Source organism: Monodelphis domestica, chromosome 2 (genome assembly GCF_027887165.1).
Source record: "Monodelphis domestica isolate mMonDom1 chromosome 2, mMonDom1.pri, whole genome shotgun sequence".
Lineage (NCBI taxonomy): Eukaryota > Metazoa > Chordata > Mammalia > Didelphimorphia > Didelphidae > Monodelphis > Monodelphis domestica.
Genome location: NC_077228.1, coordinates 511,267,627 through 511,285,072, shown reverse-complemented (window position 1 = coordinate 511,285,072; position 17,446 = coordinate 511,267,627). Strand labels below are relative to the sequence as shown.

Here is a 17,446-nt window from a genome sequence, read left to right as displayed (position 1 = left end):
GGAGTCGTTTGTCATTTTCTTCTCTAGCTCTTTTGACTGATGAGGAAACTGAGGCAAACAGGGTGAAGTGACTTACCCATAGTCACACAGCTGGTAAGGCACAGGGTCTATGAAAAATAGAAGCGAAAGTCTCTGACTGGAAGAAATTTGCCTTCTAATTGAGGATGAGGAGGAAGGGTGAGTGAGCTGCCCCCATCTCCTTTTTCAATGTTCTCTTCCCACTACCTCATGCCTCTTTCTGTCTACAGCACTTAGCACAGATCTGCCTCTGCCTAGAGAAGTAGTGAGCTCCCCATCGCCCAAAGTATCCCAGCATAGACCAGAAGCCCCTTGTCGGGCATGTGGAGGAGACTTCTGGGCGCTGGAGCAGGCCCCTTCCAACTCTGAAACTCTCCTGATGCTGTGATTGGCCTGCTCTCCCAGCCCATCCCCTTCCCCAAAGCCCCTCCTAGGCTGAGGGGGGGGGGAGGCTAGTTTCCATGGTTACTGCCTTCAAGCACAGCATCCTCCATGCTAACCTCCATCTCAGCTTAGCCCATCAAGCTCTGAACTCCACTTAGCCAGAGTCCATGACAGCAGGCTGCCCACTCAGGCTGGGTCCCCAGGGATGGGAGGTCAATTATCCCCCTCGGCCAAGAGAAAAATGGAGTCCATCCCTGCCTGTGTTCAAGGAGAACTAACCCAACACTTGTTTTACGGGGGTGGAAACTGAGACCACCTGCAGGGCACAATGGATAGAGCCCCAGCCCTGGAGTCAGAAGATTCAACTTTGTGAGTTCAAATCTAGCCTCAGACACGTCCTAGCAGTGTGACCCTGGGCAAGTCACTTCACTCTGTTTGCCTCAGTTTCCTCACCTGTCAAAAAGAACTGGAGAAGGAAATGGCAAAACCACCCCAGTATCTTTGTCCCCCAAACCCCCGGTTGGGGTCACCAGGAGTTGGATAGGACAGAACAACAACCACCTAATCCCATTGCCTCGCTTTCCTCCTTAATTCATCAGTCACTCCCCTTCCCTGGAGCCCCTTCTCCCACCCCCAGGCTCCGGGGAAGAGGAGGAGGGCGGCAGAAGAGATCTCCGAAGAGGAAGCTCACCAGGCCCCCGGCCAAGGCTCAGCCTCCCTCCCTCTCCATCCCGTCCCAGGCTCATGCTGTGTGTGTGAGGGGGATACCTGAGGAAGCTTCGGGCAGGGGGTCTAAACAAAGGAACCCGGAGGACCGGCCCGGACTTGTGGCGCGGTCCCTGTCGAGGCAGGATGCAGACTGACGCCTGGATTCCCAGGCCAAGAACTCTCTCTTCCCTCATTGTCAGGAGGAGGAAAACCGAGTCCTGCAGAGATTAATGGCCACCCCTGGGCCGCACTGATCTCAAGCATGACAGCAGGATTCACACGCAGGTCCTTCTGTCCGTCTCCTCTTGGCCGATTTTGCTGGCTCTGTGGGGACGGGGCTGGTTGCGGCACCTTCGTAGGGGATCGATTTCCCCCCAGGAGCCCGGAGTATCTTGAGAGGGCAGGAGGGCTGCTCTCGGCCAGGGACGGTGCTTTCTGGGGTAGCTCCGGGCCGCGGCAGCCACATGCAGGGCAGGATATCCTCTCTCTCTCTCCCTGTCTCTCCCTGTCTCTCTCTCTCTCTCTCCCTGTCTCTCCCTGTCTCTCTCTCTCTCTCTCTCTCTCTCTCTCTCTCTCTCTCTCCTCTCTCTCTCCCTCCCTCTCCCTCTCTCTCTCCCTCTGTCTCTCTCTCTCTCTCTCTCTCTCTCTCCCTCTGTCTCTCTCTCTGTCTCTCTCTCTCTCTCTTTCTCTCTCTCCCTCTGTCTCTCTCCCTCTCTCTCTCTCTCTCTCTCTCTCTCTCTCTCTCTCTCTCTCTCTCTCTCTCATCTCTCTCTCTCTCTCCCTCCCTCTCCCTCTCCCTCTTCCTCTCTCTCTCTCTCTCTCTCTCTCTCTCTTTCTCTCTCTCTCTCCCTCCCTCTCTCTCTCTCTCTCTCCCCTCTTCTCTCTGTCTCTCTCTCTCTTTCCCTCTCTCTCTCTCTCCCTCTGTCTCTCTCTCCCTCTGTCTCTCTCTCTCTCTCTCTCTCCCTGTCTCTCTCTTTCTCTCTCTCTCTCCCTCCCTCTCTCTCTCTCTCCCTCTCTCTCTCTCCCCTCTTCTCTCTGTCTGTCTCTCTCTTTCCCTCTCTCTCCATCTCTCTCTCTGGCTCTCCCCCCTCTCTCTCCATGTCTCTCTCTGTCCCTCTCTCCCTCTCTCCACCTCTCTCTCCATCTTTCTCCCCCCCCAACTCTTACTATCTATTTTAGAGTTGATTCTGAGTTCTAAGGCAGTAGAGTAGTAAAAGCTAGGTAACTGAGGTTAAGTGACTTGTCCAGGGTCACACAGCTAAGCCAAATTTGAGCCCAAGATCTCCCATCTCCAGGCTGGCTGCTCTATCCACTGGACTACCTAGAGACTACCCCAGAGACTATCTTCCTCAAACATCCTCTATCTGACCTAAAATCTTCTCTGCGACATCCCCAAATCCAAGGGTGAATCCAGCCTCTGCATGGACCCCAGGAGTTCCCGTTGGTGGGGAAGCTCTCGGTCTCTCCATCCCAGATCTGTGTGCCCCATAAGACAGGGTCCCCACTGTGGCCAGGTCTGCCCTCTGGGCCAGCCAGAATGAGGCTCATCCCTCTTCCATCTCAGGGACCTTCCTATACTGGGAAACCATTAGCCAGGCTAAATGCCCCGAGACCCTTCCATGAAATCGTGCCTCCGGGCCGTGTTTTGCCTTCCTCTGGCCTTGCTCCAGCTCTGAAACTCTTTCCTAAAACAGCGTCTCAAGCCAAAACACAGTCCTTCGGCAGGGGCCGGAGCTGGGCAGAGAAGCCCCTCGCCCCGGGCACCACACCTTCCTGGTAGCCCCGAATGGCATTAGCGCGACATCACGCGGCAACATTCGACCCGCCGTCCATGCCCCGGGCTCCCGCTGGCACCGGACGTTCACGTGGCCCGTCGTCTGGCCGCGACGCCCCGTCCGAGGCTCATCTCTCGAGCCGCAGTGCCTCTCCTGGAGCCGTTATCTTGCCATCTTGTCCACGTGGATGACAGGATCACAGAGGGAGGTGGCAGGGGCCTCGGGGGCTCTGGAGTCCCGCCCGAGGGACCCCATCTCTCTGTATCTCTGTCTATCTCTCTCTCTGTGTGTCTCTCTCTGCCTCCATCTCTGTCTGTGTGTGTCTCTCTCTGTATCTCTCTGTCTCTGTGTCTCTCTCTGCCTCCATCTCTCTGTCTGTGTCTCTCTCTGCCTCCATCTCTCTGTAATCTCTCTGTCTGCCTCCATCTTTCTGTCTGTGTCTCTCTCTGTCTGTGTGTCTCTCTCTGCATCTCTCTGTCTGCCTCCATCTCTGTCTGTCTCTCTCTGTATCTCTGTCTCTGTGTGTCTCTCTCTGCCTCCATCTCTCTGTGTCTCTGTCTCTCTCTGTATCTCTCTGTCTGTCTCTCTGCCTCCATCTCTCTGTATCTCTCTGTCTTCTGTGTGTGTGCTCTCTCTCTGTGTCTCTCTCTGCCTCCATCTCTCTGTATCTCTCTGTCTATCTCCATCTCTGTCTGTGTCTCTGTATCTCTCTATGTGTCTCTGTCTCTGTATCTCTCTGTCCCCCCCTTCCCCACGCCTCTCTGGGTGCAGGGGTGGCTCCCATCAGCCCATCCCCGCGGCAGGCAGGGAGATCCTGGGCAGGGACGCAGATGCGCTCAGGCCAGGCTCCGGACAAGCCATGGCAGGGAGTGTTGGGTGATGGCGGCTCCGGGGAGAGGAGGCCCCAGTGGGGCGCTTGGGGGGCTCTTGGCTTTGGGCAGTGAAGGGGGAAGGACGAAGCTCTCCTCCCTCCAAGGTTAGTGATTTCTGCCAGGAGCATGTTTGCCCGTTAATCAGACGGGTCAACAGCGGCCCCCGGCCGGCGTGTTTATTGTAGATCATGGGATTTAGAGGCGGCCGAGACTTCGGGGGCCGCCCAGTCCAAGCCTTTCATTTTACGGATGAGGAAACCCAAGCCTCCCGGAGAAGACTCCCAAGGTCACTGGTCAGGAAGAGGCAGGGCGGGAATTCGCACCCACCTCCTCTGCCTCCCAATCCGGGGTGCTGACCCGGCCGGGCCCGGGCACCATGACCTCCGGAAACAAACCCAGTTGGGTAGGGGCACGTTTCCCCCCGGTGTGCCTTGGGGGCTGCTCTCTGGGCCTCCGTGGTCCCAGAAGATCTCTAAGCGCTCTCCGTTCTGTTTCTCACGGTCCCTCGGGCCGCAGAGCTTAGTGAAGGAGTTTGGCAGGGGTGGGAACTCCCCCTTGGCTTCCACCAGGGAGGACCAGCTCTTGTTATATACATGGGAAATAGCTCAGCATGGTGACTTTTTGAGCCAGAGGCTCTGGGTTCGAATCTGGACCCTGCCACTTCGCTCCCTGACTCTGGGCAAGGGTCACCCCCTCCCCAGACCTCAGTTTCCTCCTCTGTAAAACGAGGGCATCTCTTCTGGTCTTGGCCACCCTCTGCTTCGTATTCCATGTGGGAGGACTTGAAGAGGGTTGGAGGTGAGCCTGAGCTCTGGACGAGGAGGGGTCCCCATAGAACGGGTGTTTGGAGAGAGCTAGAAAAGCTCGCCAAACCCTTCTCCGGGGCCTCCCATCATTGGGAACCCCTGTGCCACGTGGGAGAGTGAGGGCTGGATCCAGAGAGTCCAAAGATCTGGGTTCAAATCTCAGCTTACTCCCTGATCATCTCACTTCCCTCAACCTGGAATTCCTTCACCGTAAAGTGAGAGTTTGACGAAGTCCCTCTTCTCATCTATGATTCCATGAGGCCCATTTTGAGGAATATGAAGAGGAAACATCCAGAGTGGCAGGATTCTTCCTGCTTCAAAGTCCCTGTCAATTCAGTAACATTTATTTTTGTTTTTAATCCCTCACCTTCCGTCTTGGAGGTCAATTACTGTGTATTTGTTCCAAGGCAGAAGACGTGGTCAGGGCTAGGCAATGGGGGTCAAGTGACTTGTCCAGGGGTCATATAGCTGGAAGTGTCTGAGGCCAGATTTGAACCCAGGACCTCTTGTCTCTAGGCCTGGCTCTCCATCCACTGAGCCACCCGGCTGCTGAGCCAGGTACTCAAGCCCTTGCTCCCAGCTCCGGCAAGTCTTGGGTTAGGCTTCCCTGCCCAGCCTACCTGGTAACCATCCCAGAAGACATGGTTCCCACGCAGTGAGGATCCGCCATGTTTCGTAGGTAAATCCATTCTTGATCCGTACAAGATAAATAAAGTGGGGGGGTCCAGGAATGGCCTCTTGAAAGGGGGGGTCCTCAAGCTGAGCCTCATCGTGGGCCAGAGGGTGGGAGAGGCCCACAGAGGTGAAGAGGGAGCAAATTCCCGGCGTGGGGCCCAGCCTGTGCCAACACCCTGAGAGCAGCGAAGGAGCAGGAGCCTTCCGTACAGGGAACAGTAAGTAGGCCCATTTGGCTGGGAGATGAGTGTAGGAGGAAGAGTAATATGTAAATTCTCCTGGGAAGATAGCTTGGAGCCAAACTGTGAGAGGCTTTAAATGCCAGACACAGGCGTTTGTGTTGTATTCTTTAAAGGCAGCCGGGAGTCATTGAAGCTGCTTGAGCAGGTGAGTGACGAGGACCAACGGCCCCTTTAGGAGCCCTGGTTTGGAGGAAGGAAGGAAAGGAAAGCCTTACACCTTAGGAAATGGCCCCATGGGAAGCTACAAACATTGGGGTTCCTGGACCCCCTTCTGGGTCTCATTGAGTGCTCCTGGTCTATCCAGACGTTGGTCTGTGGGCCAATTGAGATAATAGGGTTTTCTTTGTTTGCTTTGCATTTATTTTTATTATTATTATTATTATTATAAAAGGAGCTCTAACGATATACGGGGATTATTCCTAGGGCAGCTGGTTGGCTCAGAGGAAAGAGAAACCAGGTCTGAAGACAGGACTTCCTGGGTTCAAATCTGGCTTCAGACACTTCGTAGATGAGTGACCCTGGGCAAGTCACTTAACCCCCATTGCCTAGCCCTTACCGCTATTCTGCCTTAAAACTGAAACTTAGTATGGATTCAGATGGTATGGGGCTAAGAAATAATAATAATAATAATAATAAGGAATTTCCCCTGAGTCTTTCCATTCCTCGGTTCAGGGAGAGAGAATGAAGAAGAAAAGGGTACAAACTCCATTGCCCACAGATCATAATAGCTAAGAGTTCTAGAGTGTTTCCTGTGTGCCAGGTACTGTACAATTATTCTCTCATGTCCTCACAATATCCCTGGCAAGGTTGCTACTCATAATCCTCCCTTTTGCAGATGGGGAAACTGAGGCAAACAAAGGTTAAGTGACTTGCCCAGGGTTACACAGCTAGGAGGTGTCTGAGGCTGGATATGAACTCAGGGCTTCCTGACTAGGTCCAAGAAACTCTCTTGGACCACTTCTAGGTCTAGTGCTCTTCTACCGTGGGACAAAGGAGGGTACACTGTGCCCCCCCCCCAGCTGGCTCACAATATACCCTCCTTTGTCCCTGCTCATGGAATTAGAGTAATCTGTATTTGTGTCTCCGGTAGAGCCTTATAAGAACAGTGGACGTGAAGTCAGAGGACCTGGATTCAAATGCTGACTTGGCTACTTTCTCCCTGGGACTCCTTGTAGGCATCAGTTTCCCCTTTCCCCTGTGGTCTGTTCCTGGTCAGAATGGGAGCTCTTCCAGGCAGGAACTGTTGGGCTTTTCTTTTTTGTTCTCAGTGCCTGCCATGAGGTAAACGCCCCAGAAATGCTTGCTGATCGATCAATCGATTGTTCTGTAAAAGGAGTTCCGATTGGATTGATGGATGGACGAATGTATGAGTGAAAGAAAAGGCGTTTATGGTGTTCACACTAACCCTGGCCTAAGCACTGGGGAGAAAACCGTAAAAAGTAGAGCGGCTCCTGCTCTCAGGGAGCTTCCGCTCCAAGGAGAGGAATAGGAGGACCAGGAAAGAGGAGCCCTTTGGTCCAGGAAGTTACAGGAAAGATGACCTGAGCTGGAGAAGCAGATTGACAAGACCCGTCCAAGAACAAAGGCAGAATCAGGGTGGTGGGAAAGGAGGCTTTTGTGGGAGAGTTTGGAGAGAAGGGGTTGGCCATCACCAGCTCTCCTGGCTCTGAGTTTATTGGACTGGTAACTCCAAGACAGAGACTACAGTTTTAATTGATCTCTTCTCCCCCCAGGGCCTAGCACAGTGTTCTTTTTCTTTTTAAACCCGTACTCTGTCTTAGAATCAATACTACATATTGGTTCTAAGATAGAAGAGTGGTAAGGGCTAGGCATTAGTGGTTAAGTGACTTGCTCAGGGTCACCCATCTAGGAAGAGTCTAAAGTAAGATTTGAACCCAGGACCTCTGGCTTCTAATCCAGAACCTAGCATTGTGTTCTCAATACAAGAGGTGCTTAATTGCTGCTTCTTGAATTGACTTGAGAGTATTTGCTATGAAGGAGGCGTGAGCTCTATTAATATTTCCCCTTTCTTTGAGCTGTCCCAGAGCGGATAGACTGCCTCAAGGTGTAATTAGCTGCCTATTGGGGGGGGAGGTCTACAAGCAAAGGAAATTGGGGACAAATCCCTGGGAAATTTTATAAAGGGGGATTTGTGTGTAGGTGGTGCTTGGAATAGATGCTCCACTCACTAGCAACTCAGTGTCCCAGGAGTCAGCAATATTGGATTTGGAGTCAGGGGATCTGGATTCAAATCCTGGCTTAGCTTGGTGATTTGCCCAGTGCGCGCTCTCTCTGTCTCTCTGTCTCTGTCTCTGTATCTCTCTCTCTCTCCCCCCCTCCTCTCTCTCTCTCTGTCTCTTCCCTCCCTCTCATATCTCCCTCTCTTCTCTCTCTTCTCTCTCTCTCTCTCTCTCTCTCTCTCTGTCTCTCTCTCTCTCTCTCTTCTCTCTCTCTCTCTCTCTCTGTGTCTCTTCCCTTCCTCTCATCTCTCCCTCTCTTCTCTCTCTCTCTCTCTCTCTCTCTCTCTGTCTCTCTCTGTGTCTCTGTTTCTATCTCTGTCTCTCTCTCCTCTCTCTCTCTCTCTCTGTCTCTCTCTCCCTCTCTGTCTCTCTCCCTCTCTCTCTCTCTCTCTCTCCCTCTGTCTCTCTCCCTGTCTCTCTCTCTCTCTCTGTCTCTCTCTCTGTCTCTGTCTCTCTCTCTCTGTCTCTCTCACACTCTCTCTGTCTCTGTCTCTCTCTGTCTCTCAATCTCTGTCTCTGTCTCTCTGTCTCTCTCTGTCTTTGTCTCTGTCTGTCTGTCTGTCTGTCTGTCTCTCTCTCTCTCTCTCTCTCTGTGTTTCTCACTAGACTGATAACTCCAAGAAGACAGAGATTGCAGTTTTGGTTGATCTCTTCCCCCCGCAGTGCCTAGCACAGTGTTCTTTTTCTTTTTCGCCCCTTACCTTGTCTTAGAATCAATATTGGTTCTAAGGTAGAAGAGTGGTAAGAGCTAGGCATTCTGAGAAAGAAGGGAGAGGTAAAAGGAGAGGGAAGATTAGGAGAGAAAGGGAAAGAGGGGAGACAGAGAGAGGAGCTCATGAGCTTGGATAGACTCCTGGCCCTCTCTGGGCCTCAGTTTCCTCAGCTGTAAAATAAGAAGTTCGCAGGAAATGATCCCCAGGTCCCTCCTAGCTAGGGAGTCGGAGGGCAGCCGCAGCCCCGCTCGCTCCCCGCCTCCCTCCATAGACCTTCACCCTGTCCCCTGCCTAATTGCCGGCAGAAAGGCCGGGGCAGCGCGGGGTCGGGGGCCCGGGCGCGGGGCGGGTGCGCAGCCCCCCCAGCTGGGCGATGCTGCGAGTTGGCCGCCTCACCCCGATTATGCGCCCCGCCAATGATCTGCGATGATTTTTATGGGCTGAGCGGGGGATGGCGGGAGGGGGAGGGGACGGGAAGCAGCTGTCACTCTCCGGGAGCCCATAACTCCCAACAGCTGGGAGCTGTCACTTATTTACGAGCCCGTTTGCAGCAAACGAGGGGGGCGGCAGCGGGAGCAGAGAGGCCCGCAGAGGAGGGCAGGGCCTGGAGCCGGCGGGCCGAGCAGAGCTGGCAAGGAGGGAGGGGAGGCGGGGGAGGGAGAGGGGCTGGAGGAAGGGCTAGAAAGAGGGCAGGATGGAAGGATGAGTGGCAGGAGGGGAGGAGGGACAGAAGAACGGCTGGAGGGAAGGAGGAAGAGAAGGGGGGAGGGGGGAGAGCCACAAGGCTAGATCCCTTTCCCTTCCCCCGCATGTTCAGTGGGCAGGAGCCAGGACCTCCCTGGGCAGACTGTTGTGCTCCTCCCCTACCGCCCAAGGACAAAGGGTGGGCAGCTTTCAGAAGCAGGACAGACAGACCAGAACCGTGGGCAAGTCACTTCCCCCTCTTTGCCTCAGTTTCCTCCTCTGTCAAATGAACTAGAGAAGGAAATGGCCAACCACTCCAGTATTTCTGCCAAGAAAACTCCAAACGGTCATCATAAAATGGCTAAAGGATACAAAATAAGGAGAACACGGGCCTGGGGACGATCTGAATGACCTGGCAGTGTTCCGGGCAACTCTCTGAATTATGAGGTGTGTCTCCATACTGGAACTTGGTCTCTACTGATGAACTCTTAGCTCCGGCCCACAGTTCCAATCCTGGTCCTTTGTACCTTCTAGTGACGAGCTCATTGGACGCTAGAGTCAGTCAGGGAAGAGCTGAGGGAGCCTTCCTCGCCCACCGAGCACCCTCCTCCAACTGAAGTCACCCTGGGGATTGCTCCTCTCTAAAGCAGAGATGGAGAGTCCCTGCTCTTCCTGCTTCCCCAGGCTGCTGACAGAAGAGGGAGCCGCTGTTATCTGGGCTGCTTGGGGGAGAGGAGAGGGAGGCCCGGGCCCTGAAGTCCAGCCCTTCCCTCTAATGCTGCCTACCAAGGAAATTCTGTGCAGAGAAAGAGCCCTCCTTCATTAATAATGCAATGGGAGGAGATCTCCACTTACAATAACAGCTAATCTGCCCTGCAAAGTAGCAGGTAATGATGAGCATTTGTAACGAGGCTGGCCTAATCATGAACACGGGGCTATTATCAGACCACAGGCTGGACACATCCGAAAATAAATTATTTTAAGGATCCATTAACGAAGGCCTAATTAATGCCCAATTAGAGAAAGAGCTACAGAGGAAGTGTTCTGGACAGGGGCAAGTGGTCCCCACAGCCAGGGCCAGCAAGGAGCTGAGCATCGGGGAAATGGAGTGCTGGGGCTGGGATGGGAAGGGGTCAGGGAGCAAAGGGTGGAAAGCAAAGTCTAGGCTGGGGCTGGGAAAGTGGACCAGGAGGAAGTGGGAGAAAGTAGGGCAGAGAGGGGAGACAGTTTCGGGGGTCAGCCACCATCCACCCTTGCTAGCGGTAAATGCCCTTGCACTCCATGGTTAGTCTGGAGCCGCTGTTCCCGGAAAGGTCCTCTGTGATATTTTCTCATCCTTTGGCATGCTTCCCCAGAGATAATTGTGGCAAAGGGTGAGCCCACAGGCCTGGCAATGGGGCAGAGGGTCAGCTGTGGAGGAAGAGGGCTCTCTGCCAGGCATGAGAGTCTGGATCAGCAGCTTCCTCTCTGAAGGCCTTGGACCAGTTCTCCCACACCAGGGCACTTCATCCTACCGTGTGTGACGGAGACTATGCCCTGCTCCTCCCAGATCACGGAGGGGCATAATTAAAGGGAAATGTTGGCTTCCATGATGACTAAACTCTCCCACCTCTTAGATTCCGTAGTCTTCTGACTCCCATGAAAAGGCTAAAGACTAGAGAATTGAAATCAACCTGCACCCCTTGACACATGGAGCCTCGGGCCTGGTAGACAATATTCTCCCTCTGCCTTACCCATTTCACCTTGGGCTGGGCATATGAGGCCTTTGGAAGCCTGGATCTTCTTTCTCTGTCGCTCCTCTCTAAGTCTCTGATCCCTCATTCAGAGGCTCTGGGCATGAAGACAAGGGGAGGATGGGCCCATTGACCTGAACGTGGGTAGGCTTGTTCTAAGAAGCTATTCCTTGGGGCAGCTAGGTGGCTCAGTGGACAGAGGGTCAGGCCTAGAGATGGGAGTTCCTGGGTTCAAATCTGACCTCAAAAACTTCTTAGCTATGTGACCCTGGGAGAGTCACTTAGCCCCGATTGCCTAACCCTAACCACTCTTCTGCCTTGGAACTGATATTTGATGCTCGGGCTTCCCCTCCCCTCCTCAGGCTCACTCCCACCCTCACCAGAGCCCCCTGACTTAGCTCTCCTCTCTCTGTGCAGGTCACTATGTGAAGTTGTTCCTGGTGCTTTGTGGCCTGGAGCTCCAGGTGGGCGTCTGCTGCCCCGTGGACTGTGTGTGCTACCCGGCGCCCATGACCGTCAGCTGCCAGGCACACAACTTTGCCGCCATCCCCGAGGGCATCCCCGAGGACAGTGAGCGCATCTTTCTGCAGAACAACCAGATCAGCTTCCTTCTCCCAGGCCACTTCAGCCCCTCCATGGTCACGCTCTGGATCTACTCCAACAACATCACCTTCATCGACCCTGACACCTTCAAGGGCTTTGTGCACCTGGAGGAACTGGACCTGGGGGACAACCGCCACCTGCGGACTTTGGCCCCCGAGACCTTCCAGGGCCTGGCCAGACTGCACGCCCTCTACCTGTACAAGTGCGGCCTCAGCTCCCTGCCCGCCGGCATCTTCGGCGGCCTCCACAACCTCCAGTATCTCTACCTACAGGACAATCACATCGAGTTTCTGCAGGACGACATCTTTGTGGACCTCGTCAACCTCAGCCACTTATTCCTCCACGGCAATAAGCTCTGGAAGCTCACCCAGAACACCTTCCGCGGCCTGGTCAACCTGGACCGCCTGCTCCTACATGAGAACCACCTGCAGCTGGTGCAGCCTCGGGCCTTCCACGACCTCCAGAGACTCACCACCCTCTTCCTGTTCAACAACAGCCTCTCAGAAGTGCAGGGCGACTGCCTCACCTACCTGGGGGCCCTCGAGTTTCTGCGGCTCAACGGCAACCCCTGGGACTGCGGCTGCCGGGCCCGGTCCTTGTGGGAGTGGCTGCGGAGGTTCCGGGGGTCCAGCTCCAGCGTGCTCTGCGCTTCCCCCGAGTGGATGCAGGGCCGGGACCTGAAGCTGCTTCAGGCCCAGGATTTCAGGAACTGCACAGGGGCCGAGTCTCTGCACCAGCTCAAGTCCCACACGCTTGCCACCACCGACCGGGCCGCTCACAAGGAGCATCCCCCTCCTGCCCACGGCGGTCCCAAGGAGAAGGGGTCCCAGCACAGCTTCCATGGCCACCAGCCCGGCTCCCGTCCGGGTTCCAGGAAGCCTGGCAAGAACTGTACTAACTACAGGAACCGGAACCACATCTCCAAGCCGGGGGCTGGTGGGGCCCGGAAAAACGGTCACGAGGTCCAGGACTACATACCCGACTACCACCACAAGTTCAGCTTTGACATGATGCCCACAGTACGCCCCAAAAAGAAGGGCAAGTGTGCCCGGAGGACCCCCATTCTTGCGCCCAGCGGGGTGCAGCAGGCCTCCCGGGGCAGCGCGCTCAGGGCCTCCCTCCTGGCGTGGATCCTGGTGCTGGCGGTTACCCTCCGCTGAGAGCGCGGGAGGGCGGTTGGCGCAGGGCACTGCCACCTATCTACAAAGGAACAGAATTTCTTTTTTCTTTTTTTCCACGTGGAGGATGTTCTGGTTCCAGGGAAAGAATGGCGGAGGCTTTGGCCAGTCTCTGTCCACGGTCCGGCGGATTGTTAAGCCCAAACTGTACAGCACCCTCGGAGGAAGGGGATTTAGAGGCATCGTCCACCCAGCTGTCACGAACGGCCCTGTCAGAGCACCCCGAAACTGCCCACCCCGGTGAGGAGACAAAACAAACCCTTTAAAAGGACACGAACTGATCCTTCACGGACCACAACTGTACAGACGCACAGACCAGAGCTGTGTTCTCTACAGAATCCTGCTCGCTCTAACGGGGCTCAAGACGAGAGGAGGAGGAGGGTCGCCGGAGAAGTCCCCGAAGGGCATGGACACGCCGCGGATGGCCCTCACGCGGACGATGCTCGGACCACCTCCGGCCCCTCGGCCTTCAGGCCTCTCATTCCCGGGTCTCGGGCAACGCTGGCCTCCCGAGGAGCCGACGAACGACCAAAGGAAAGGTTGTCGGAGGCCGGAACTGGAACTTCCCTGGGAGAAATGAGGCTCTCGGCGAAGGCGGGGTTCCGAGACTGTTCACTTATATATATACTCTCTCTCTTTCTATATATATAAATGCACAGGCCCTCCCCTTCAGTTATCAAACTGTACCTCTTATATCATGTTTATAAACTATATGGAAACGGTATCTGCTGAAGCGAAGGACTGTAGTGGTGAATTTTTAGTCGGGGAAAACGTTCCATCATTTTTTTTGGTCTAGAACAACATGGCAGCCATATTTACCAAACCCCACCCTGGCACGGTCCGAGGTTAGGGGGCGATGGTGGAGGGACTGGGAGGTGGCAAGCGTCACTTCAGGGGACCAATTAGCGCATAGGGCACTTTTTTATATGCAATCCATTCCCATCTACCTCCCCTCCCCCTCTGCCACCCCCTCGCACCTCCTAGAGCAGCGTCTGTGCCCCCAGAGCCGCTGGGGGGCTCCCGAGGGAGTGGGGGGGGGGACGGAAGAGCTGAACGGTGACGCCCTTTCAAACAGTGTTAGTCCAACAGGTGTGGACGGTGTAGCTAGCCCAGGGAGTGGGCCAAGAGGATGGGGTGCAGAGACTCGCGCCCCACCGTTCGGCATAACCCAGCCGATGACTTTCCTGAAGCCTGGGGGAGAGGAAGCCCTTGGCAGAGAAGGGTAGGAAGAGCAGCGGGGAGCCAAAGGGGGCACCACTGGGTACACCAAGAAAGGTAAAGGCGGCCCCTGCCCTCACGGAGCTTCTGTTCGGATGGGGGGCCACTCGCGGGGGGGGGGGCGCTGGGAAGAGCAGCCCCCAAGTGGTCCCTGCAGGAGAGAGCCCAGGAAGAGGGACTTTCACTCTCGCACTGCTCGATTCACAAGCTAGGGAGATTTTAGTGGGTGGAGGAAAGCATGCCATGGGGAGGAGCTGAGCCCCGGCGGCTAGGACCCTTTCTGTCTTTGATCCCAAAGCCCCCTCCTCACCTTAGCACAGCCCCCCCCCTTCCCCACACACGAGGGTTGCTGATAATTCTTCTGCATTTTGCACAAACAGCAAACACAAATTTCCCATCGGAGAGGGTGTGAGAGGAAAGAGACACTGAATCCAATTAGGGAGAGAAAAACAATAAAAAAAATGATCTTGGACAAGAAAACTCTGTTTTTCATTTCCTAACCAACATTCCTGAAGGAGTGACAGATCTCTGGGCTTGTGTGGGGCCCGCAGAGCCTGGGCACAGCTCTGAGAAAATGGCACGTTTGCTGGTGTATTGGAGACGTGTGGAGCAGGGGCACGTTGACTCACAGGGACAGCGAGAGAAGGAAGGAGAAAAAAGACAAAAAACCCACTTGTTCTCCAGATCTTCCCTCGCACAGAACATGATTCACTCCCCACTCGCTGCCTGAGTGGGGTCGGCACTGCCTCTGCTGTCCCTCCACTGAACAGGCTGGTCCTGGTTCCTCTTTGGCCTGTGCCCAGCAGCCCTGGCACCAGCTGGCACTGCTGCTGGGGCTTCTCTGCCCGGGGGGTGCCCGTGACTGGAAGGGGACAGAGGGGGCCCTTTGAGGAGGCTGAGCGGGAGGCTCTCTGTTTCTGCCCTAGGAAAAGCCCAGGAGCTTGGGGAAGGGTCCTCTCATGGGTCAGGGTGAAGCAGGGGAGCCCAGTCTTACGGAGGGCACAGGCAGGCTTCGGAGAAAGGAAGCGATGCCCAAAGAGGGGGGCAGAGAGGGAGAGGCTGTCTCAGCTGCCGACGGCCAAATCCTGGCTAGAGGACTTCAGTCTTCCAGTAAAGGGAGATCCAGAAGCCAGAACAAATAATCTCCCATCTTTAATCGCCCCCCTGGGGGTCCCCCGGCTCTAACCGGTGGCCACGCAACCGTCCCGGCCATCCCTCACAACCAGAGAATATTGTTCCGTTCCTTATTTCATTTCCAACTTTGGACATCAAAGCCCTCGGTGGGAAAATGAAGGCTATAAGCACTTTATTAATTTTTTTAAAAGGCTCGGTAAGTCCTGTAATATGAAAAGTGAAATGTCAGTACAAGGGATGCTAATGTTTTATAAATGGCCCGGCTCCCCCGGGCGCAGCCGACTCTCGTGGCCGCTGTTATTGGAGGCGAGGCCGGGGGCCCAAGCCCAAGTGATATTTTTAGTAGTTTCCCCTCTCCGAGGTAGAGGAAATAAAGGCGACTCTTCTAAAGTCTATTACGTCACTTGTCAGTCCACCGCTTACATCCCGAGCGCTGAGAAGACGGCGCTGCCAGCGGAGCAAAGCCACACGGCAAGTGGGTGGATCAGTGAAGGCCCCTTTGCCCACCGGGCTCAGGGATTCTTCCTCCAGGCTGCCCACCCCTTCTGCTCCTCACCCCGGCTCTCTCTTGGGGCAGGACTCCTGCTCTTGCCATTTGGGGTTCTTGAGTCTGGCTTCTCTGGCATCCCTCGAGACTGCCCCTATTCTTTTTTTTTTACCCTTCATTTCCGTCTTAATATCACTTCTAAGACAGGAGCAGCAAAGGCTAAGCATTTGGGATTAAGTGACTCCAAGAAGACAGAGACGGCACTCTTCTCCCCACAGTGCCTAGCACAGTGCTCTTTTTTTTTCTTTCTTATTAAACCCTCACCTTGTCTTAGAATCAGTACTGTATATTGGTTCCAAGGCAGAAGAGCATAAGGGCTAACTAAAGATTGGGGGTTCAGTGACTTGCCCAGATTTACCCAATGAGGAAGTCTCTGAGGCCAGATTGGAACCCAGGACCTTCTGACTCCAGGCCTGTCTCTCTATCCACTGTGCCCAGCTGCCCCTTGCCCTTATTCTCTTTTTCCAAAATTCTGGTTAATTTAATTTTTTACCAATTACATGTAATAACAAATTTCCACATAAGCTTATTCTCTGGGGTGGTCCATCATGAAAGACCCTGCCTGAGGTATCCCAGCCTCTACTTCCCTCCCCTTGAAGTCCCCCCCCCCCCCCCCCAAGCCAACTCTCTTCTTCTCTCCGTGGACAGTGCAGAAAGGAGCTGGGGAGGCCCGGGAGAAGCTTCTGGCTGCCCTCTGCCACCTCGGAGACATGGGTCTTCACAGGAGTCACACGAGCCTCCCCCACCTTTATTCCATGTTTAAACATTTTATTTGGTCCATTTCAAACATTATTCTGGGGGCAGCTGGGTGGCTCAGTGGATTGAGAGCCAGGCCTAGAGACGGGAGGTCCTAGGTTCAAATCTGGCCTCAGACACTTCCCAGCTGTGTGACCCTGGACAAGTCACTTAACCCCCATTGCCTAGCCCTGACCACTCTTCTGCCTTGGAGCCAATACACAGTATATATAATAAAAAACAAACAAACAAAAAAACATTATTCCTTGGTTACAAAAATCATATTCTATTCCTCCCCTCCCCCACCCTTCCCGTAGCCCACGCACAATTCCACTGGGTATTACATCCCCTCCCTCTCTTTAGGCAGCTGCCCACTTCCTACCACGGCCCGTTCCCCCTTGGGTGCTTCGCCCAGGGATGCGGGGCTCCCCGTACCACACGTCCATCCGCAGGCTGGGGAACACACCCGACACCCCCTCCCCAATCCTACCCCCGGCACTTGCCAGCATTTCACTATCAAAACTTGCATCTCGGGCTTTGCCAGAGCCTTCCATCTGTGCCAACACGCTGGGACGGCTCCCCAGAAATCCATCCGGGCTGCAGGCCCGTTCCCAGACACCTGCTGCTTCTCGAAGCAGAGCATGTTTGCTAACGACGGCCCCACTTCGGTTCTCCCCAGGGTGGCCCCCCATCCAAGGCGCCTACCTGGCCACCGACCCTCTTCCCCCCGCTGGTGGGGGTCTTCTCCATTATCAGGAGCGCTTGGGATGGACCAGGGAACCCGCAGGCCTTCCCACGCAGGCCCCACTCCCCCGTGACGCTCCTGCTTCCTGCCCGGGAGCCAGTCGCCCTAACACGGCGGTTGGCGAATGTGGTTACTTGATATAACACCTTCCATTGAGCTGAACACAAGGCAGCAGCGCCTTGTGGGAGACACTGGAGGATGAGATCCCGCAGTCTAGGGGGAGAGAGAAGCTCTGAACAAATGGGCAGGACCCCAAGGGTGCCTAGACAAGAGCCAAACGAGGCTCTCAGGAGGAGGAGGCTGAGGATGGCCAAGGAAGGCCAAGGAGGAGGTGGGGCTTGGCTTGGACCCTGGAGGCTAAGGGAGCATTCCAGGCAGGGGCACAGAGGAGACAGAGAAGCCCGGCTGCAAGGAAAGGGCCATTGGACTGGGGCTG

At 55.0% G+C, this 17,446-nt stretch overlaps 1 protein-coding gene across 1 annotated transcript in view; it reads left to right on the top strand.

The window, feature by feature from the left end:
- Positions 1–14,329, top strand: part of RTN4RL1 (reticulon 4 receptor like 1) — a 131,646-nt gene extending 117,317 nt beyond the window's left edge. The window contains exon 2 of the mRNA XM_007485761.2: positions 11,268–14,329. Coding sequence (XP_007485823.1) covers positions 11,268–12,613 — 1,346 coding nt within the window. The 3' untranslated portion in view covers positions 12,614–14,329. The remainder of the gene's footprint in view (positions 1–11,267) is intronic.
- Positions 14,330–17,446: the final 3,117 nt, after the last annotated feature.